Below are 23,519 nucleotides of genomic sequence, written 5' to 3'. Positions count from 1 at the left end.
CTCATCTACATATTGGATGGCCTGAAGATGAGAAATTTTTCAGGAAATTTTTAATTTTGGGTGAACTACTCCTTTAACCTTATAAGCAAAAGCCGATCGCCAACCTAATGGGGTCGAACTAAGTATTGTTTGAGCTTTTTTCTATTCATTTTGTAAGAAATTTTAATTTTAGCAAACCTGTCACAGAATTTTAGAAAATGTCTACTGATTTGCAACAACAAAATATTAAAATTAAATAGTTAAAATATGGTTTACTGATATTCCCCTTAAATTAAAGAAATTTGCATGATCATTGCTGTCAACTCTAACAGGGTTGCACACAAAATGTGGGACAATTCATCATACAGTATGTCGAAATTATGACATTACTTTTCATTCTAGGTCAATTTTATGTTAGATAATAGTTTCTAGAATCTAACATTTCTAAGTTCTCACTACAAAAGCATGGGATTTGTGCCTCTAATGGTGTAGAAATGTCATAGAAACAAAACCATTAAAAGAGCTACAAAACCATTAAGTAAAAATTTTTTTTTATTTAAACTTATATAATTTTTGACTCCCCTTTATCATCACAGACCAAGGATAATGTCATTTAGCAGCGCATTACAAAATCTTACAGACACTGAACTTTTGAACGGTAGTGAAACATACATACAGTAAATACATAGAATGAGTAAATAAATACAAAACGAAATTTTAATTTAACAACAACAACAAAAAAAGGCTATTTAATAGGGGTCCGAGAGAAAAGGTTGTTTTGTTTTGATCCAAACATATAAGCAGACTTAATGGGAAAAAAAGCAGCAAATGTAGAATATGGCCTGTTAGAAGATGTTTGTGTGTGACATTCCCTGTATGGTTTTGTGGTTTAATATGCAGGGAATCTTTAAACCAAATATAACTGCTCCAATTCCACAAGATTAAGTATATATTTGAGAGTCATGAAATCCCTACTGATCCTTTCTAAGTTGCTTTCATCAAATATATTTTTGGAAAGCTGTGAAAAATGAGAAAATATAGTTTCCATTAGCCACAGCGAACATTGAGTGTGCTAGATTGATTTGCAGAGTTGTAATTCCAGACGTTATAGGACTCCTCTCTCTCCATCACTCTCTTTCTCTCTCTCTTTCATTACCTTTCTTCCCCTTGGAATCTATTTGTATGTGTGTGCTGTGTCTGATAACCAATTAACAGCTACATCTGTGAGCACTGATGCGGTCGGTCCTATAGCATAGAAATCCAGCTCAAGCTAACAGTAATCAATTCATACCCTCTAATCACATTTTCATCAGCTCAGTGAAAATGCAGTGAATCTGCAGTTTTCATGCTGTTACAATCACATATTGCGTGCATGCCTGTATGTGCCTGTTTTGTTGTCAGATGAATGTCTGAGGACATGATAAGTGTGGATAAGTTGAGTCAGGCATGGTTCATGTTGCTTTGACTCGTGTATGTCTTGCCGAACACTGCCAGGTCTGGTCTGTTATCCTCTGGGCATATATGGAGGGATTAGAAATATTACAGCGGGGTTTTATAAATCAATACCAGACTCAGAGATGAAGTGCTCACCAGTAAATATATTAGACAGTGGAGATGTAGCAAATATATCTGGTCTAAGAGCATTCTCTCTTTACCGTATGGTCCTAGTTAGACACTTTTCAGTGCCAGACAACACTTTCATCTTATAAACTAGCAATATGTATAACTATGTCTGAAGTTTTTTGTTATTCATTGTAATGAGTTCAAATAGTGGGTTACAAAATCCTGAAACCACATCTGGGATTCATAACCTAAAAAGTATACATGTAGAAAAGAAAAGAAAAGAAAATAATTTTTTTTTAAATTATTTTAATTATTTTTTTTAATGTTGCCAAAGGAAAAAAATAAAAAAAAATAAATATATATATATATATTTGTTCATATTATTACCTATTTAAATTTTATTATTATCTATTAAAAAAAATTTCATAATAATATTTTTCATTTTATTTATTTAGTTAGTTTGTTAGTTAGTTAGTTATTGTCATTTTAATTTTAGTTCAAGGCAACAGCATACAATAGTGGATCTAACTTAGAATAAGTGTAAGCTTACTTATAATTAATATTTTTCCTCAGACATGTTGTTTGTGTTGATTCAATTGGTGCTATTATAAGCTTTAACACAGTACTTACTTATAATTGACACCTTATACATACTTTCCAACAACTTGTGCTTTTATTTATTCTATTCTTTTTTTGCTGAACAATGATTTATATTTGTTTTAATTTCATTACATTTTTCAAGAATATTATTTAAACTGCAAATGTATACAGTTAAAACAAATATAATACTGTATATAATGTATCATAAAACACTGACATAAAACCAAAAACATTGCAGTTCATGAAAATTCAGCATTATGCAATCTCTTGAGAGGAAGACTATGGACATCACCCATAAACTATTGTAATAATGTCATTCCACTATTGCACAGTGTTGCCGCTTGGCAACACATACATTTGAATGATTTACCAGAAACGAATTTTATAAAAACTTTTTTGAGAGGTGAATATGTCATCATAACATCATAACAGTGATGTTTTAGATTTTTTTTGTAGAAGTGACACGGACTGGTCCTTGTTTGTTACTGACGTTTTAGTTTGCTTTCAGCAACTACCGACAAGAGACAGCAGTCTGTCAGAAATCTCGCCACAGAAAAAAAAACTGCATGTCATGTGACTTAATCAAAGCACATCATTGGCTAAACTAAGGTCTTCTCTTTCCAACAAAAAAAACGAGAATGTTCTCTTAAAGAGACAGTGGCAAGAAAATGAACACAAAGAGTATGTTGCCATATGGCTACACCATGCGGTAGAGGGTTAAGGTTTTTATCTTAAAAACCGAATTAAGAAAAAAAACTAAGGAAAAAGTCAGAATTGTGAGATTAAAACTCTGAATTGCAAGAAAGAAATGTAGAATTCTGAATTTATATTGCAGTTCTGAGTTCATATTTTGATTTCATTTCGCCTTCCAAGGAAGTGTCTGTGCCACTGGCAACCCTTCATCTTATTGCTAGGCAGTGATTAACATGGACATAAACTTGTCTTCCATTGTCAACACTCATGGTTTCCTTGGCAACCAGGTCGGTGGCATTCTAGAGCTGTAGTCTGAAAGAGGATCGGCTCAGCAGAGGAGGGGCAGTTAAGGTACTTTATGATATGTTGCGATACGGCAACGGCATACAATAGTGGATCTAACTTAGGATAAGTGTAAGCTTACTTATAATTAATATTTTTCCTCAGAAATGTTGTTTGTGTTGATTCAATTGGTGCTATTATAAGCTTTAACACAGTACTTACTTATAATTGACACCTTATACATACTTTCCAACAACTTGTGCTTTTATTTATTCTATTATTTTTTTGCTGAATAATGATTTATAATTGTTTTAATTTCATTACATTTTTCATGAATATTATTTAAACTGCAGATGTATACAGTTAAAACAAATATAATACTGTATATAATGTTATAGTTAATAGTTCTGCCCTTTTCTTCTTTACCTTGCCATAGAATATGGCCGTGCTCACTGATGTAATGTTACCTGTATTCATATTTAATCAAAAGTAAAATTGCCATTTCAATTTGATTATATCCATAATACAAATGCCATTAACATACGACTAATCAACATTATTTCACTAGTATTAATGTTGTTATTGTTACAGCTTAACAAATTGCAGCTGACCTTGCTAGCTAGCTAAACTATTATAATAATGTCATTCCATTATTGCACAGTGTTGCCGCTTGGCAACACATACATTTGAATGATTTACCAAAAACTAATTTTATAAAAACTTTTTTGAGAGGTGAATATGTCATCATAACATCATAACAGTGATGTTTCCGATTTTTTTGTGGAAGTGACACGGACTGGTCCTTGTTTGTTACTGACGTTTTAGTTTGCTTTCAGCAACTACCGACAAGAGACGGCAGTCTGTCAGAAATCTCGCCACAGAAAAAAAACTGCATGTCATGTGACTTAATCAAAGCACATCATTGGCTAAACTAAGGTCTTCTCTTTCCAACAAAAAAAACGAGAATGTTCTCTTAAAGAGACAGTGGAAAGGAAATGAACACAAAGAGTATGTTGCCATATGGCTACACCATGCGGTAGAGGGTTAAAATCCTAAACAGTCACATTTAAACACATTTAAACACTCTTATATAGAGAATTTATTTATCTCACCCTTTTTTAAATGAGTAAACCCAGGCATGAATCTCTGTCTAGTGTGGACAGTGAAGTTTACTCTGCTCTATGTTCTCTCTCTCTCTCTCTCTCTCTCTGCAGGTGTGTGTGCAACATTGATTGCTCCCACATCAGTTTTAATCCAGTCTGTGCATCAGACGGCCGTTCCTATGACAACCCCTGCCAGGTGAAAGAGGTGTCGTGTCAGAAGCAGGAGAGGATTGAGGTCAAATACCTCGGACATTGTAAGGGTCAGTCTCAACTCTCAATCTATTTAACACAAATGTGTTCACCTCTGCTCCAGCCTGACAGTCTAATCACAGTCATTCTGCTCACGATCTGAGGTTATGAGGACATTTTCCCCTCACTCACCATCTCTGTCTCACACATACACATGCACAAAATCTTACCATGTTCTGCTGATGGTTTTGATTACGTATAACTATATACTGTAGCCAAGTGAACAGTGCAACATTAATGTCGGTAGATTCAAATAATCACAACATACAATTTTTAAATTACATATCTGTATTTTTTTTTGACTGTTTGACCTAGCCCCAGTCATAGTCATAAATTAAGAGCTCATGATCATAATTTCTGTATCCAATGTTTTTGCCCACATCCATCCAACCCCATACAGCACGTTTTGATGCATTTTTAGCTCAATTTGAATGAAGAAATCTAAAAGAGCCATGTTGCCACTGAGCATTTGATGTAAAAAAAAGAATGAGACATTACCATTCAAATGTTTAGGGTTAAGAATTTGATACGTTTATTCAGAAAGGACACATTAAAATGATAAAAAGTTACAGTAAAGTTACATTGTTACCAAAAAAAATCATATTTCAAATCTTTTGAACTTTCTATTCATCAAAGAATCCTGAAAAAATTAATCACAGTTTCCAAAAAATATGACCCCTTTAAGCAGCACGGCTATTTTCAACATTAATAATAATAAATGTTTCTTGAGCAGCAAATCAGCATATTAGAATGATTTCTGAAGGATCATGTGACACTGAAGACTGGATTAATGATGCTGAAAAGTCAGCTTTGCATCACAGGAATAAATTGCATTTTATTATATATTAAAATAAAAAACAGTTATTTTAAATTGCAATAATATTTCATAATATTACTGTTTTTACTGTATTTTTGACCAAATAAATGCATCCTTGGTGAGCATAATACTTCTTTAATGAATATTAAAATAAAAATCTTACAGACCCCAAACTTTTGAACAGTAGTGTAGGTCAGTGTGTTTTTTGTTTCTTTTTAAAACACATTAAAAAATTTAAATACATTACGTTTCCCATTTAAGGAAAGAAAGCAAAATAATAACATTTTAGCTGCAGCAGTACTGCAGATATTGAACATTTTAATTAAATTCCAATATTATTAGATTGCAGAAATACTTTACTTTTTGTTAAAAGTCCCATTGGAATTTCATTTATAAATAAATTTGCCATTAAAGCTTTCTTAAAGAAATGTTTTCCTTCATTTATTGGTAAATGAGAGTCAGGCTGCATTTTCAAGTACTTCTGATTTCAAATTCACTAAAAGTGTTTATTGCATTAAATGAAACGGCAGCAAACCTAAATCTTAACAGCTCTAAAAGCAAAGTGTGGCTCCTTTCCTGTGATAAACAGAGCGGTGTGAAGGAGCATACTGAAACCAGTGAGTCTCTGGAGAACTAGCCTGCTTTATGTGTTCTAAACAGGCCACCGTACCCTGATACCTCCCTGTGTGTGTGACAGTTTGACTGAGTGCTGTGACCTGCTTCATAGACAGTGTCAGGAGAGAGTTTGAGAGTGAGAGAGATAGATAAGAAAAGAAAGAAAGATTGTGATTAATTGAGTAAACAGAGGAGGGTGTGGTGTCACTGCTGTAGCATTGACTTACACGGATACCCTTCAAATGCGCTCTTACACACACACACTTACATTCTCGTCACCGTTAAGAGATGAAATGCTGCACTCTGTCCTAAATGGTCTTTTAAAGGGCTAGTTCATCGAAAAATTACGATTCTGTCATCATTTACTCACCCTCATTGTGCAAAGTCCATATAATTTTAGAACGGTCTGTGAGGAACTGACAGAAATTGAAGACCAAATTGTTTGCTGAAATGGTTTTCTTTTCCCCACAGCTCTCAAATTTCATTCACATACACATATAGAGTCCTGCAGGAACCAGTCCTAAAACCTGGAAACAAGTTCGCATTTTTGAACTTCCCAAAAGTCCCAAAGTCAACAGATTTTGTTTAAATGCCTGAAATAAGGTCTGTGGATAAAAGAAGCGCAAGATAGTTTCACATTTTATTTTACAACATAAAATATCAATAATACCCCACTGGTGATTTTACAAGTCTTGAAAAAGTCAGCTAAATGGGACTATCGGGGACATTAAACAACAGCAGATAAACTCATCTACTCACTAGTTTGCTTTTACATCATCGTTGTGTTTATAATCGTGCTCTTGCAAACTATTCTAACGCAGACTTCCCAATTTGTAGATTTTAAATAAAAATTTAATGAGTTGTCAGAAGCATAGTGGTGGTGATGTTGAAGTCATCGTTTATAGCCTACCTTTTGTGTTTTACTTCTGGCAATTGTATTTAGATTTCAAAATATTGAATGCAATTCAAAATAATTCATAAAAGTTTAGTTCATTTGTGAATCCTAATGTCTTTTCTGAAGGAAACCAGGGTGATGCTAACTTCCAGGTTGGCCTACAAAATTCATTCAATAATGACAATTCATGTTAATAGAGCGCAGGCACCAAAGCTGTTGTGAATCTGTCCACCCAAATCCCTCTGTAACTGGCACAGATTTTTAGAAAATTACCGTCATTTGACAAATAATTTACGGACAGTTACATATGTATTCCGAACATTTTATGTAAGCCTTGTTAATCAAATGACAAAGAATTTTATAGTAATGTTATTTAGCCAGTCATCAAACTCATTCTCTCAGATGTCTATATTATATATATATATAGTGAACCTTTTGAATTCTTAATGCATGTTTTGAAGAGTGAAGTGAAGAGAATTTTCTAAAAAAATTTATCAAATGTGTTGCTTCAACAAAAGTGCATCATCGTTAGAATACAATCCAAGACAAGTTGTTTGCCAAATTGTCTGCTAGACTGCAAACAAATGCCAGCATTTTGATGGTGGTGGGTGTTAATTTGCCACCGTGCAAACCACTCGAGGTGTTTGCAGTGGTTCTGTGGATCTTTTTATGTTAAGACATTTTTTTAACTATTTTATGCCACTTTCATGATTTCATCACAACCCGACCCTTCACAAGAACTAACCTGACAACATAAACCTGATTGCCAAATTACAGTCTCTCTCTCTCTTGTTCGGGTGTGTTTAGAGGAGAAAGACCAGGTGAGCGAGGTACCGTGGGGTCTTTACATCCCGTGTCCGGAGCGTTACAAGAACTACTGTGTCCACGGAGAGTGCGAGTATCCTAGCAACCTCTCACCCCCCACCTGCAGGTAACTGCACCACACGACACAGACAACATATCAAACTCTTCCTTCACCCTCTCCCACGTGCCCACAGACTCTTTAAAGGACAGTGTGAGATTGATTTTGGAGAAGCAGTGAGAAGACAAAAGCAGGGGAGAGAACGAGAAATGAGAGAAGATGAGAATTGATGAAAGATGTGCAAGAAAAATCTGAAAGATGACTCATTCCTACCAGCTGTGTGTGTGTGTGTGTGTGTGTGTGTGTGCATGCGTGGGTGTGTGTGTGTGTGCGCGTGTGCGTGTGCGCGTGTGTGTGTGTGCCAGCTGGCAGGTGTCCCTTTAACCGCCTCCTCTGAGAGGTCGAGGCTCTAATTAAACAAGACTATGTTTTTCCCAGTGTGCACCAGCTCCCTGCTGCACACTCACTCTCACACACACACTTCCATTGCTTTTTTTGCACCTATAAACACTGAATGCCTAGTAATTATCCACAAACAGTGGCATCAACATCCTACTGCCATGTGATTATGCACACGCGCGAAGAAAACAAAAATAACAACTTTATTCAACAATTAGTCTCCTCTGTGTCTCTCCGCATCACCGTAGTGCCATTTTGGAGAATAACCACTGAACGCAAGCAGCGTACGCTATTCTGTGTCAGCCACGACACAAGGATACGTTTTCTACGTGTATTTACGCTTTGATTTGAACAAAAACAGCGCATCAGCTTTTTATTTTCCATCTATGCTAAGCTAAGCTAAAAGTGCTACCGCCAGACCCGGAGATCGGTTGAATGGATTCGAAAACGGTAAGACTCAAATGTTTAACTCTAGGGGGAAAAAAAAGTGGAGTGTTCCTTTAATGACAAAATTTTCATTTTGGTGTGGAGTATCCCTTTAAACTCTAACATTGTTTGATCTTATCCATGTGTGTGTTTTTCAGTTGTCATTCAGGGTTCATTGGGCCGCAGTGTGAAACGAAGGACTATAATGTGATGTATGTGGTACCTGGTTCGGGAAAGAGTTACATTCTGATCGCATCCATCATTGGAGTTCTGCAAGTGGCCATTATCTGCCTCTTAGTGCTTTGCATCACACGGTGAGCTTAAAAACACAAATCACTCAGATTTCTAGTTTTCTCTAACTTCACAAGTGCACAGCCATGCACTTCTTAGGTGGATCAATGTGCAAAATCCAATAGTTGGGGCATAAGGCAGGAATATCAGAGCTAAATAAATACTGGTAGACAGTGCTTCGACTGGTGACTATCCACATGTGTGTACATTTTTTTCAGTATGAAACTGAAGCTGTAAAATGTTTAGTATTAATCCGCAAACAGCACAGAGATTTCAAGTTCACAAGAATCTGCACATATGGAAGCCCAAAAAGGCCACACATTATTATTTTTCTGTCTTGCCTTTGCGATTGCCATAAAACAAGGTGAGTTTCTGTTTTGTTTTTTGTAGAAGCAAAACAGAAAAATAACACTAACGTATAGCCTCTATATAATGATATTGATTTTTAAAGTAATTACATACTGTATTTAATCATTTGTATTTCATTATTTATAAATCCATTATCTATTCAGCAATTGTAGTACTTAATTAATTCTTAATGTACAGTGTATATCTGTATTCTCTTATAAAATGTGCATTCTTTGTTGAAAATTATTTTACAAGTAATGGACATCTGTCTTTTTTTAGATGAATAGCGTAATCTGTCATTGGTAACCATTTAGAATTGGGAACACATGTTCACTATTAATTAAAAGATTTCCCTCAATAAACTCCTAATTTGCTGCTTATTAATAGCTAGTACGGTAGTTGTTTAGGCATGAAGATAGGATTAAGGGATCTAAAATATGGTCATGTAGAATAAGACATTAATATGTGCTTTATAAGTACTAATAAACAGCCAATATGCTAGTAATATGTATGCTAATAAGCAACTAGTTAACAGTGAGAATTGGTCCTTAAATTAAAGTGTTACCCTGTCATTGTATGGAAAGGAGCAGCCTGAACATTATGTTATTTTATGTTAGTTAGTTTAATGATGCTGAAATTTCAGCTTTGTCATAACAGGAATAAATTGCATTTTTAAATATATTACTTGAGGGACATAAGACACTTCTCTCAAAAACAGTAAAAACACCATTCTTTTGAATGTTCATATTTCAATGATTTTGGTCAAACTATCCCTTTATTATAATATATAATACAGTGACCCCAGAAAGTTTTTGGACACTTCAGCACTTATTTTACAAACATTTTATGTGAGCGTTGAAATACATTTTGGGGCCACTGTATATTCTTTATGAACTGCATTTATACAGAAAAACACACATGTAGGGCTTTGGTCACAGCTTCGTTGATTATAATGGGATGGGGAGTGTTCTAGTATTGTCGCATTGCACAGATCTTCTGTATAATATATTAAAAATTCAACAGTTTTGTTTTTCCTGCTGCTGAGAAGGACAGTGTGATTTCCTTGATTGTCTGATACATAAAACAGCAAATTAATTCAGTAACACTTCTCAGCTTGATCTAGCCTAAGCCTACATAAATAAATATTATGGCATGCAGTTGCAGACACAAGTTTATAAATGTCATTTCAGAAATCAGAATAACTCTGATTGCAATATCCAGAGAACTAATCAACAATTGCGAATAACAATCAAATGATGAAACTTGACATGCACATTCACAGTCATGCATTTATACAGAAAAACACACATGTAGGTCTTTGGTCACAGCTTCGTTGATTATAATGGGATGGGGAGTGTTCTAGTATTGTCGCATTGCACAGATCTTCTGTATAATATATTCAAAATTCAACAGTTTTGTTTTTCCTGCTGCTGAGAAGGACAGTGTGATTTCCTTGATTGTCTGATGCATAAAACAGCAAATTAATTCAGTAACACTTCTCAGCTTGATCTAGCCTAAGCCTACATAAATAAATATTATGGCATGCAGTTGCAGACACAAGTTTATAAATGTCATTTCAGAAATCAGAATAACTCTGATTGCAATATCCAGAGAACTAATCAACAATTGCGAATAACAATCAAATGATGAAACTTGACATGCACATTCACAGTCATGAAGTGAAAGGTGTTTCAGAAGTGCACAGTGTTCACCGCAGTGCCCTCCTTCACCTTACAGCCCGTAACCAGTTTCTATAGCAACACACTTTCTAACTGCATCAGTGTCTTAGGAACGTCTTTCTCTTAGCTGTCTCCTCTTGCTTTCTCCTCTAATTTTCTCAAGTCCTGTCTTTCACCGTCTCGCACTCTCTCTCCTCTGTCTGTCGGTGTCTTTCGCTCTCTGTGTTTCTGTCTAGCTAATCAAAGATGCTCAGACTGAAGCACGTTTAATCAAACACACTCCTGCAAGGGCGCAGAGTTGGCGTAGTGATTAGGTGATTGTAATGATTCTCTGATGTGCATTGCATGCAGAGTGTAAGAACTACTGGGAGGTAGCAAAAGTAATGGTTCAGAGAGTGAAAATACAAAGAGCGAGTAAGGAACATCAGGCACTCTCTCATGAGTGATCATTCAGATTCTCTGACATTTTAAAAGTTTACGACGCACAGTACGGTTCGTCCGTTTTTCAACCGCTGTGCCTTTGTAACGCTCCACCTGTAAGCAGGCTTTCTGAGGCCTCTAATGTATTATGGTTGTTTTGATTGTTGCTTTGTCCTGAAACGAGGCTCCCAGGGATGCGCGGGGCTGTGGAATGGACCATGTTGTCATAATGGCTCTGTTGCCCTCAGTGTTTTCTCCCAAGGGGGAAATTGCCACCTCACTTTCATATAATCAGCACAAATGGGCTTCGACTACAATTTATTTAATATAACTCTCCAAAAGTAGCCCTGCAGGATTCTAAAGGAGAGGGTTTATTGATTAAAGACAGTGAAATGTTTGTCAAACAGACACAACAATGCAGCGATAATGCAGCTTTTTTGGGATAACTTTTGCCATTATAGTTTCAGAGGGTGTAATAACTTATAATAACAGAACATTATCCTCCATTGGTGTGGACGCTAAAATTGTTATCTTTACAGTTATTGTGCTTGGTGTAAAAAGGCCTTTATAATGTTACAAAAAATCTATTTCAAATAAATACTGTTCTTTTGAACTTTCTATTTATCAATCTAGAAAAAAATGGATCAGTCAAAAATATTAAGCAGAACCGTTTCTTGAGCAGGATTAGAATGATTTCTGAAGGATCATGTGACACTGAAGACTGGAGTAATGATGCTGAAAATTCAGCTTTGCCCTCACAGGAATAAATTGCATTTTAAATCAGTTATTTTGAATTGTATTCGTATTTCACATGCGTATCATAATAAATAGGCCTGTTTTACAAAACTTTCAGAATTCTCCCTTAAATGTGTTATATATCACTGACAATGAGAGAATCTCAATGTGGTTTTAATGTGGTATATGGCACATAGTCAGGATAATTATGGTTCAAATATGCTGCAGTTTTATAAAATAAGCTTGTCTTTACATTGGAATTTCTCAAAAACATGATTTTCTGAGCCTGAAATTCAGCAAATATTTGACATGGCGTTAGTCAATATTAAAGATATAAAGGTTATATTTTCACAGAATGATCTTTAGATTATGTAGGATGATTTTATGTACAAAACCATGAGTGAATCACAAAGTGAATCACACAAAAATGACTTTAGCTGGGTTTTCACCATATATATATACTGTATATATATATATATATATAATACAATAATGTTTTTACGTTTAACACCTTAGAGCACATGCAGATGTGAGATCATGTTGAGCAGCATTTACTGCAGACTGAGCTGCTCTGAGACTGAAAACATTGGATCATATAAAAGAGACGCTTCACACTAAAACATGCAGCGCATATATTTAAAACACAGCATTTGCAATTTGATAATCAAGCTAAGCCGTATTGTAATTTCGGATTTATTTTAATTAATCGTGAAGCCCTATTAAATCGAAGAATGAGGAACATAAACTTCCTTTTTTTGTTGTTGTTGTTGTTGTTTTTTGTGTTTCCAGAAGGTGTCCACGTGGGAATCGGATAGCACGGCAGAAACAAAACGTTCCACACTTCAACTCCCAAAACACCCTGCGGGCCTCCACCAGACTTATCTGACGAACCCTTAAACTTAGAGTGACATGTGCTAAAGACAGCAGAGAAAAGGCCCCGGGGAATTGTGGGAACATACCCCACTCCTGACAGGTGTTGCTGGGTGTGTGTGAGAACTGAGACTGGGCTCCTGGCAGTGTGCAAACCTTATCGTCCCATGATTCCCCGAGGACGCAAACAGGGGACAGCCTCATGGGACGGGCCTGCAGTGGTTTTTCCACCTGGCCTGCAGGCTTGAGTCAGACTCAGTGGGAAAGAGAGCAGGCAGTCAGCTTCGTCAGAGCGTACAGCCAAAAACAGCCCTTCCCTGGGGTTGCCACAATCTGGAAAGAGAAGTGCTTGTGGAAGGATGGATGGATGAATGGATGGATGATGGATGGATGACTGGAGAGGTGTGCCACATGTTGCCTTGTATTTGTTGTCTATGACACCATCGAAGAAATGAGCTCTCCAGGGCTCTCTTTGGTTATGTATTATATATTTCCAATAGGTTAACATACTTGTGATGTTTTTCTTTGTTTTTATTCGCTGTAATGTAAATAAATAATTTATATCATGTGATTTGATGAATCGTTGTGAATGACTTTGACTTTGACTTCCACAATTTACAATAAGGTTTCATTACTTAACATGAACTAACAATGAACTATACTTCTACAGCATTTATTATTACTCTTAGTTAATTTTCGAATACATTTTTAAAATCAAAAGTTTTATCTGTTAAATATGAATGCATCTTTATTAGCTATCATTAACAAAGATTAATTAATGCTGCAAAAATACATTGCTCATTGTTAGCTCATATTAGTTAATACATTAACTAATGTTAAAATTGTAAAGTATTACCAAAATTAATTTCCTTAACTGGCATTGTAGGGATGCACAATATATTGGTTATCAACTGATATTAAATATTTAATTATGCGTGCTCATTTGCAATATTTTTAAGTTTAGATTACCTTTGCCATCATCTTAAGGTCACTTAAAGTAGAGTTTTAATACACTAATAATTTAATATTTAGTAAATCTCAAAATTTATATCCATTACGTTATACATAGTACATTATGCATTATTGCTAAATTGACTTTAGAATGATGGATAAAAATTGTTGATTTCAGATTTTAGTCTTCTATTTTTATCCTGACAAATGGATATAGAATATAAAATCTTGGCCATTTATCATAATAAATGATTACTGGCTTATTCTGTGTTGCTCAGAATTACGAAATACTACTAAATAACAAGCTCTTACAATCTCTTCAGCAAATTTGTTTTCCAAAAATGCCCTTAACTTTCAAACACCATTCCTTCCTGCAAATCTCCTAAACCTTCCAAGTTTGAAGGTCTTGTCACTTGTCAAAAATATCAATACTCTCACAGATTTAGAAGTACCCAGCACTCTGTTGATGAGATACATCCTTTCTCGTCACCTTGTTTCTCTTAGCACAATCTGACATGAGCAGGAAAGGAAAGTCTGTCTGTCTGCCTCCTTCGGCCCAAAGGGAGTTGTAGGCGGATGAAGCCCAGCAGCCGGTCGATGGCTGTGAGCCGCACCCATTACCCAGCAATCAATGCTGCCACAAGATCCGACAGCAGAGAGGCTGTCACAACCTCCGTCCGGCTCTCTCCTACGCCTCTGAGCTGTCAAATACAATCACCGCCAACAAGTAGTGTGTGTGTGTGTGTGTGTGTGTGTGTGTTGTACTGTTACCAATGCCCTCTGTGACCTGAGGTAACTTGTGGAACCAGATCCAACAATCCATAGGAGACAGAATGGCGTGCATGTGTATGTGTGTGAGCAAGCTTAGATGTATAAAACTACAAATGATGCATGAAAGAGAATTTGTTATGATTCTTGTTGCCATTATGATCAATGACCACACAATGGCAATGCTGAATCAAGGGAGTGTCTCAAATGGATTATTTACATACTGATCATGCCTTCATTCATAATGCGAAGACATTAATGAGTCTTTCTGTGAAAGGGTGTTAAAAAGGTGATTTTTTTTTTTAAAGCACATTTCCCTATGGAAGCCCGTTTCCGCCACTGAATAAAAAATAAAAAAGGTAATTGCGACTTTGTATCTCACAATTCTGACATTTTTTCTCATAATTGCGTGATACAAACTCGCAATTCTGACTTTTTTTTTCTCAGAATTCTGACTTTATAACACGCAATTGCGAGTTTATATCACGCAATTCTGAGAAAAAAAGTCCGAATTGTGAGTTTATATCTCGCAATCAGTGTTGTCAAGTCCGCGGTTTTCCCGCGGAATTGAGCTACTTTAAAGGGATAGTTCACCCAAGAATGAAAATTTGATGTTTATCTGCTTACCCCCAGGGCATCCAAGATGTAGGTGACTTTGTTTCTTCAGTAGAACACATTTGATGATTTTTTACTTTAACCGTTGCAGTCTATCAGTCGTATAATGCATGGCAATGGTAACAAAATCTATGAGAGTAGTGTGTGTGTGTGTGTGTGTGTTGTACTGTTACCAATGCCCTCTGTGACCTGAGGTAACTTGTGGAACCAGATCCAACAATCCATAGGAGACAGAATGGCGTGCATGTGTATGTGTGTGAGCAAGCTTAGATGTATAAAACTACAAATGATGCATGAAAGAGAATTTGTTATGATTCTTGTTGCCATTATGATCAATGACCACACAATGGCAATGCTGAATCAAGGGAGTGTCTCAAATGGATTATTTACATACTGATCATGCCTTCATTCATAATGCGAAGACATTAATGAGTCTTTCTGTGAAAGGGTGTTAAAAAGGTGATTTTTTTTTTTAAAGCACATTTCCCTATGGAAGCCCGTTTCCGCCACTGAATAAAAAATAAAAAAGGTAATTGCGACTTTGTATCTCACAATTCTGACATTTTTTCTCATAATTGCGTGATACAAACTCGCAATTCTGACTTTTTTTTTCTCAGAATTCTGACTTTATAACACGCAATTGCGAGTTTATATCACGCAATTCTGAGAAAAAAAGTCCGAATTGTGAGTTTATATCTCGCAATCAGTGTTGTCAAGTCCGCGGTTTTCCCGCGGAATTGAGCTACTTTAAAGGGATAGTTCACCCAAGAATGAAAATTTGATGTTTATCTGCTTACCCCCAGGGCATCCAAGATGTAGGTGACTTTGTTTCTTCAGTAGAACACATTTGATGATTTTTTACTTTAAACGTTGCAGTCTATCAGTCGTATAATGCATGGCAATGGTAACAAAATCTATGAGAGTAAAAAAAAACATGCACAGACAAATCCAAATTAAACCCTACGGCTCGTGACGACACATTGATGTCCTAAGACAAGAAACGATCGGTTTGTGCGAGAAACCGAACAGTATTTATATCATATTTTACCTCTAATACAACACTATGTCCAACTTCCTTGAGCGCGCGCACGGCATCCGATGCGTGAGGTGTGTACGCGCTCTGGCGTAGTTTACGTTAATGGGTGTGTTGATATCCAGCCGAAGAGCAATCAACCATAACTTCAGGCGAGCAGGCTCAGAAGTTGGGAATACGTGGAAAGTCACAACTCCTGAATGAGTTCGCGCGAGAGAACGTAATCTTTTAGTTTTAAGTCGGTTTGAACAATCCGGATAAGCGCAAGTAAGTACCATTTTGATTAGCCATCGTACCTACAATATTTGTGCACTGTGTAAACAATGAGTGACGTATACGCGCGAGAGATCACTTCCGGCGCTTGCGTAAACTACGCCAGAGAGCGTACACACCTCACGCACCGGATGCCGTGCACACGCCCAAAGACAGTTGGACATAGTGCTGTATTAGAGGTAAAAAATGATATAAATACTGTTCGGTTTCTGGCACAAACCGATCGTTTCGTGTCTTAGGACATCAATGTGTCGTCACGAGCCGTAGGGTTTAATTTGGATTTGTCTGTGCATGTTTTTTTTACTCTCATAGATTTTGTTACCATTGCCATTACCATTGTGTTCTACTGAAGAAACAAAGTCACCTACATCTTGGATGCCCTGGGGGTAAGCAGATAAACATCAAATTTTCATTCTTGGGTGAACTATCCCTTTAACACTGTTGCCGCGGGTTGTTTTTCATGTCCACGGGTTGAAGCGATTTCAATAACATGATATTTATCCCCTGGAATGCGAATTTTAGCAGGGGAACCCCACCTAAAAAAGCCATTGGGCTAGTTTTTGAGTAGCGATTGGGCGGTCTTTCTTGTGAAAACCTGGCAACCCTGCTCGCAATTCTGACTTTATAACTCGCAATTGCGAGTTTATATCTCATAATTCTGTGAAAAAGTCAGAAATGTGAGATAAATATAAAAAAGTCGCAACAACTTTTTTTTTTTTTTTTTTATTCAGTGGCGGAAACGGGCTTCCATACATTTCTGTAATTCTGTTAGACAAGAAATCTTTGCTATGCAGTGTAGAGTAAGTCACCCCAAGCCAAATGTACAAAAAAAAAAATATCAGGGAATTCAAACTTGTGACGGGGGGATGTAATGGGGTGGAAAAATGTCTAACCAAAATGGCTATAAGGTTATAGCCTTGTCATTAGCATTCAAAAGTCTTCAATGTGACTTCTCTAGAAATATCAAGAGAAAAACAAGAGAGATGTTTTTCATGTATGTTTTATGTGAGAGCCCATTAAAAAAATTTGTAAAGGCATCTGAGAATGCAAATGATGTCATTTCCTCTCCAGTGTGTCACTTAAAATGACAGTTCACTATTGTTACAAAACTCAAAGACAGATATAAAGAGAATTTCAATCAAAAGAGGACTTCAAATAAATGTAATTTGGTGTGAATGGTAAAATAAACACATTTTGCCATAGCAAACGTTTGTTAGTACTATTAAATTATTAAGAAATATTTTAAATATTGTTTCTATGAATTGCTGTATAGATGTCAAAATGCTGTGTAGACCTTATGTAGCTCACACCCCTTTCAGTGCTGCTCTCGTTGTCTTCTGTCTTCCGTTTGTATTTCCACAGTGTGAAGGTAAGTTCGTACGAATTCTAAAGACATCTGCGCACTTGTTCCTCTGACGCTTAAGGTCTAAATAACTAGAAATAGCCTATGCACTACTAAAATGTCTATAAAGAATACACTATCAGCACAAAATAATAATTTTATTATAATTTTCATATTTGTGCACAATATTTGAATGCATATGTCATTTTTGCATTTAGTGAACTTAAATGATAGGCTACTCCTTTACATGATTTTTTTAATGAAAAGTACAGCAAGTTTGGTTTTTATATATGTGGTGTCCCATACTCGTAATCTGTGCTCTGCATTTTTTCCAATCCAAGGGCACACACACAGCAGTGAGTAGTGAACATACACACACAGAGCAGTGGGCAGCCCTTTTTGCTGCACGCCCGTGGAGCAGTTGGGTGTTCAGTGCCTTGCTCAATACTTCAGTCATGGTTTTGAGGGTGGAAGAGTACATTTACTCCCCCTACTTACAATTCCTCCTGGTACCAAGACTCAAACCAGTGATCTTTGGGTTACAAGTCCGACTCTCTAAGCATTAGGCCACGACTGCCCCTTGATCACAACTGCTTTTTGCTAATAATTATGTTTCCATACACAGATGATATCCCTCTGACATAGTAAAATATAGTTTCAATAGCCCTAGTTATGACCAGATAGTTATGACCAGATCTCTCTAATCACCAACAGCTGTCAATAACAGTAAATCAATGGGCCAAATCTCACAGCGATATATAGGCTACACACTGGGCCCATTCACACAAAACACATTTGTTTAGTTCCACTGCTTTTTGAACACATTAATACATGAACAGAGAGTCCCATTTCATCCAACATCCTCCAGACTCCAATCCTTCATTACTTGATGATGTATAAATGTGACACTGAAAGCTGATTGGCTTGAATAGTTAGTTTTGGTAATGATTATTTTGGTTATATTGATTATATTTGTGGATAAAGAGTAATTCAACTTAGCTTTTAGCTTCAGCAAAATAAGCAAAGACATTGTGCCACAATTCTGATTGGTAATTTTAGATATTTAGTATATTTAATATAGATATTTCTATCATGACAACTCTCTGAGATTTTAGCATGGTAATGGTCTTGGCGGAATAGGTCTGTTACGCTGCTGCTGAATTGCTGCTGCTGTTGGTTATTGCTATATTTGTAGATTATTGCTGCTGCTGCTGCTGCAAGCAAGTACAGGAACTTGCTAATGCCGATACATATGCCGATATAGTGCTGTGAGTATTTAAGACATACTGCTGCTGCAAAAATAGCATATAAAATAACCCGTAGCAGATCTATACAGGTGGAGCTGGGGAAGGTGGAGGGTTTCAGAGGAACTCTGAAAGTGCACTGCAATGCTCAAGCGAATGCTAACCAGCCACTTAAATGTAAAGCAGCAATCTCATTGGCTGCGTATGCAATATGAACCAATCAGCTTGTGACAAGTCGTTTAATGCTAAGAATATCATCAGTTTACGTTAAGGACCCATCAGCCTGCGCCATCTAGAGTTTCATGACAGAACTTGGTATTTAAATTTGTTTAAAAAGTTTTCGCTGTGACTTTCATTTTGAACACATTTCGAGGAGACTCGGTCAGCTTTATATTTTAAAACCATGAGAACTTATTTTTTTGTGAAAAGGTTTGCTTAAAACGTGTGCTTGTGCTATCTTTCTTTAAAATAAAGGCTACTTTGTTTCATATTTTATAATCTAATGCTATGAAATTCAGACCATTTTAAGTGTGGCTTTAGTACAATACTTTTTCAGGCTCTTCTCATCAAACCACAAAAGAAAGACTGCCACAAGCCTCATGTAATGAGCAAATTTGTATCTGTGAAGGAGTGTGAAGCCTTATAGATAAACCTGGCTACCACAGACGCTTTTCTCTCACAATTATGAATAAGCTACACCAGGGCTGTGTGCGGCTGTGGAATGATGTGTGTTTGTGGCGAGTTCGAGGTTGTAAGGTAATCAATTACTTCCATGACTTGCTTGAAGTACAGATTCTTAGAATTCCTCCCTCATTGCAGTGCCAGGTACACCAGGATCTCTTCCTCTCATAGGTTTCCCAGAGTCGGGCTGTCAGCAGGGAATCTCAATAACAAGTACAGCAGACACTCCACAGACACAGACAGCAGGGAGGTCTGCTTCTAGGGTAAATATAAGTTGAGGGGAGGGGTGGGTTTGGTCTTGAAGAAAAAAAAAACTGTAAAGGAGGGATCATAGGGGTCGAGGTCATAAAGAGAGAAAAAAATGAGAGAAAAAGAGGAAGGATAGAAAGTTGTTAATAATCAATAAATCCAAGTCAAACAGAACAAAGTCATTTTATGATAGATCTATAATGCAAAGATTACCTTTAGACACAGGGCTTGATCAAAAGAGAGAGATAAAATTAATAACAAAATAATCGAGTCAAAAGGTTTGAAGGGGCACTTTTGCATCAATTGTTTAATTATTTATTGATTGTGTTCTAAAAAGGGTATAAAAGATATAAAATATGATACTGGAATTTTCATATTGACACCTTATTGTTAATAGACTACATGCACTTTACATGAAATTTTTCCTTTGCATATTAGACATTTCATGAAACTATTTCCTGTAAACTATAAACAATTTGTGCAAATACTGTACAACTATACACCTTCTGTTACAAAACTCAATATGTATCCATAGTTTGGTTTACATGGCTGTTAGCAAACTTATTTATACAAAATATTCAATAATGAGATTTGTGCTGTAGGTATAATTTTGGAACACTAGTATATGATTCTGTTGACCTCCAGTTGATTTGTTTTACCGTACCACTCAGGAATTTTTTGATGTTTTTATTCATTCACATCCAAAAGTATTGTTCTGGTACAGTGCATGTTGTAAATACAGCAAAATGTATGTTTATTTCTTGATGACCTGTTTAAAGCAGCACAGGTACAGATTCCCGAGCACCCATGGAAAAACACAAGATATTCTCGGTTAACTTTAACCAATCAAAAATAAATAAATAAAATAAACACACACAATTGGAATTTTGTGTCATTGGCGGAAAACACCGGCAGAAACATATATTGGCACCTGTGGAAAGTAGCCATGGCTTTTAAGAGACCAGGGCAACAAGTAAACTGTCACACAAAATAAGACATAAGGGCATAATGGACATGCAAAGTACCTTTTAATTTTCCACATTTGTCACAGCAGATCTTCATCCTATGCAAATGAATATGAATCATGTTTTAGTGTGGGCTGAGAAACATCGCACAAAATTTACAACTCACTTACAGTACAACAACTCTAGGAAGCTCTACAGTTGAAAGAGGGTCCAGGAAGAAAGTGATAAGATGGTAAATCAAAGTCTGTTTTCAGAAACACAAATATTAAACTTGTTACATCGAAGGGTGTTCGAACCTAATCCTAAAATGCAAAGAAGGGGCAGTCAATAAATAGACAAACAGTAAAAACCAATGAGCAGAATCGTGAAAAAATGGCTAAATTGAAAATAAAACTGTGGATTCCCATTAAACAGGTAAATGTAGCCTTGGCTTTGATGGTCTACAGACAGATTAAACTACGCATTATTTTCTCTAATACATAATAACAGAAACATAATAAACACTGGTAATAATAATTTTTGCATAGTGCTGCCAAGATAGCCAATTGGTGAATCAGGAATAACACAAGAATAGGGGCAGTTTTGCATACATTCTATAAAGAGGGATGGTTTTTTTCACTCACAGATGCTTATTACAGTTTATTTGACAGTTGAGAATGGGATTAGCAAGAGTTTTAAAAAAAACAACAACAACAAAATAAACGTAATAAATGTTTGTGCCAACTATAGTGTGCATTGTTTTCTGCTGGAGTATCAAACTTTTTGTTTGCTTATGCCCTAAGTAAGCAGAGTTGCAATTAAAAGTTAGCAGTCACGCATTTAACATAAGAGCCTTGGTTGCAAATTAACCCTTTCTTACAGTTAAGTTTCTAAGTTATTTTATTTATACTTCTACACGTTTGCAGTAATGCACTAAAAGTATGGTAGTCTATGAAGTAAGGCATTCTGGAGAGTTTTAAAGAATTAAAATAGATAATGCAGAAAAGTTAAGTGAAATAAAATATATAACAATACATTTATAATATACAAATATTAAATAAAAAAAACAAAACAAATAAGAAATGAGCAGTAAATGGATTTTAAAAAGACTTTGGGATGGGATGACTTTTTTTCTTTATTCAAATACTGACATTGAGTCATAAAACAGAATTAATACAGAGTGTGCAATATAATATAATTCAATATAATATTATATATTGTAGCTATGTATTAATGCCACACTGTCTGGCAAATTGTTTTCCCAAAATATGTAATTTTTTTTAATAATCTCCATTTCTTGGCTTCAAAATAATATATTGTTGCCACAACATATTATCATGTTTCCACAAGTTCATATGTCATGGCCACAGCAATACAAAGTGAACCAAACCAGTACCTTCCTGTACACATTTCTAGCATCGTTCTTGGCCAAATTTAGTTTTGATGCTTTCAATAAACAAACTTTCAATAAACCTTAACCTAATAAAAATTAACCTGGAACATTTCTTAAATTTGAAGTCTGTTAAAGTTTCTGTGGGTTATTTGGTTAATAACCACTGATCTATAATAGAGAATATAGTAAGATGGTACATAGATGCCACACTTCCGGTGGCTTCACAGCCGATATATAGATCACTGTTAATAACACTGTTGACTCCAACTGGTGATAGCCTCTCTTCACACATAAGTTGGGTAACTTTATGTTGTATACTTCCTCAGCTACCAGTTTTTGCACAATGGCACATTAATAAATTACATCACAATTTGGCATTTCATTTTGGGATGATTTCAAAGTATCTTCCTAAATGCTTCAAGAACACATAAATACTCTTTGACTCCCATGCATAAAAGGGGAGTTCATATGTACTGAACTTGTGTCACTGTAAGAGTTTCCAAGGAAGCAGCTGTGGTATTCCAGACAATCTGATCTTGTTGCACTTGTGCTCTGATGTTGCAATTACATAGTGTTTTCTCCAGGGGGCGACAAGTCGTTTCTAAAAGATATGCAACCTGAGCCATTTGCCTTCAAGTGTTTTGAGATATTCCCATAGAAAACCCGAGATCAAGATGCGAGTTCCCTGGAATGAGAACAATGGGGGAAAAGTTGATAAAGCAGGAATCCCCACCCTTTTAATGTAATCCTAACAGGCAGAATTACATCTCTCACCCTTTCTCTCATCCTGTCTCTTAATTCCTCTTTTTACTGTCATTCAAATGCATGTTAAACTACTATTTGCTAACTAAGGAAAGGTTCTAAATCACCATGTTATTTACTACAGCGTGAGCCTAGCGCTATACAAGCACACACATGCCTGTCAACTGTTTTGCATTTAGAAAACACAATATGAACTTGTGTCAAAATTCATGTGCTTGTATGCTATGAAAATGTTATGTAATCTGTGTTAGCATGTAACGTATCCCCATAGTAGAGGTCAGAGGTCCATGAATGGACTCTTTTCCACTCTCAGAAGTCTGTGTTTCCACAGCCATTACCCTGCAAAGGAAAAACGAGAGGAAATTACATCATGGAGGCACGTATAACAATGCAGAAAGAAGGAAATGGGAGCAATTAAGACATTCTGTGTTTGCGTGT

At 36.0% G+C, this 23,519-nt stretch overlaps 1 protein-coding gene across 1 annotated transcript in view; it reads left to right on the top strand.

Annotated features, from left to right (window-relative positions):
* The window catches only part of LOC107705517 (tomoregulin-2-like), a 54,868-nt gene extending 41,540 nt beyond the window's left edge, over positions 1-13,328 (top strand). The window contains exons 6-9 of the mRNA XM_016508824.1: positions 4,332-4,480; positions 7,604-7,727; positions 8,642-8,797; positions 12,746-13,328. Coding sequence (XP_016364310.1) covers positions 4,332-4,480; positions 7,604-7,727; positions 8,642-8,797; positions 12,746-12,842 — 526 coding nt within the window. The 3' untranslated portion in view covers positions 12,843-13,328. The remainder of the gene's footprint in view (positions 1-4,331; positions 4,481-7,603; positions 7,728-8,641; positions 8,798-12,745) is intronic.
* The last annotated feature ends 10,191 nt before the right edge of the window (positions 13,329-23,519 follow it).

Source organism: Sinocyclocheilus rhinocerous, unplaced genomic scaffold (genome assembly GCF_001515625.1).
Source record: "Sinocyclocheilus rhinocerous isolate Xijiao unplaced genomic scaffold, SAMN03320098_v1.1 scaffold504, whole genome shotgun sequence".
NCBI classification, from domain to species: Eukaryota; Metazoa; Chordata; class Actinopteri; order Cypriniformes; family Cyprinidae; genus Sinocyclocheilus; species Sinocyclocheilus rhinocerous.
This window is presented reverse-complemented; position numbering and strand designations above follow the sequence as displayed.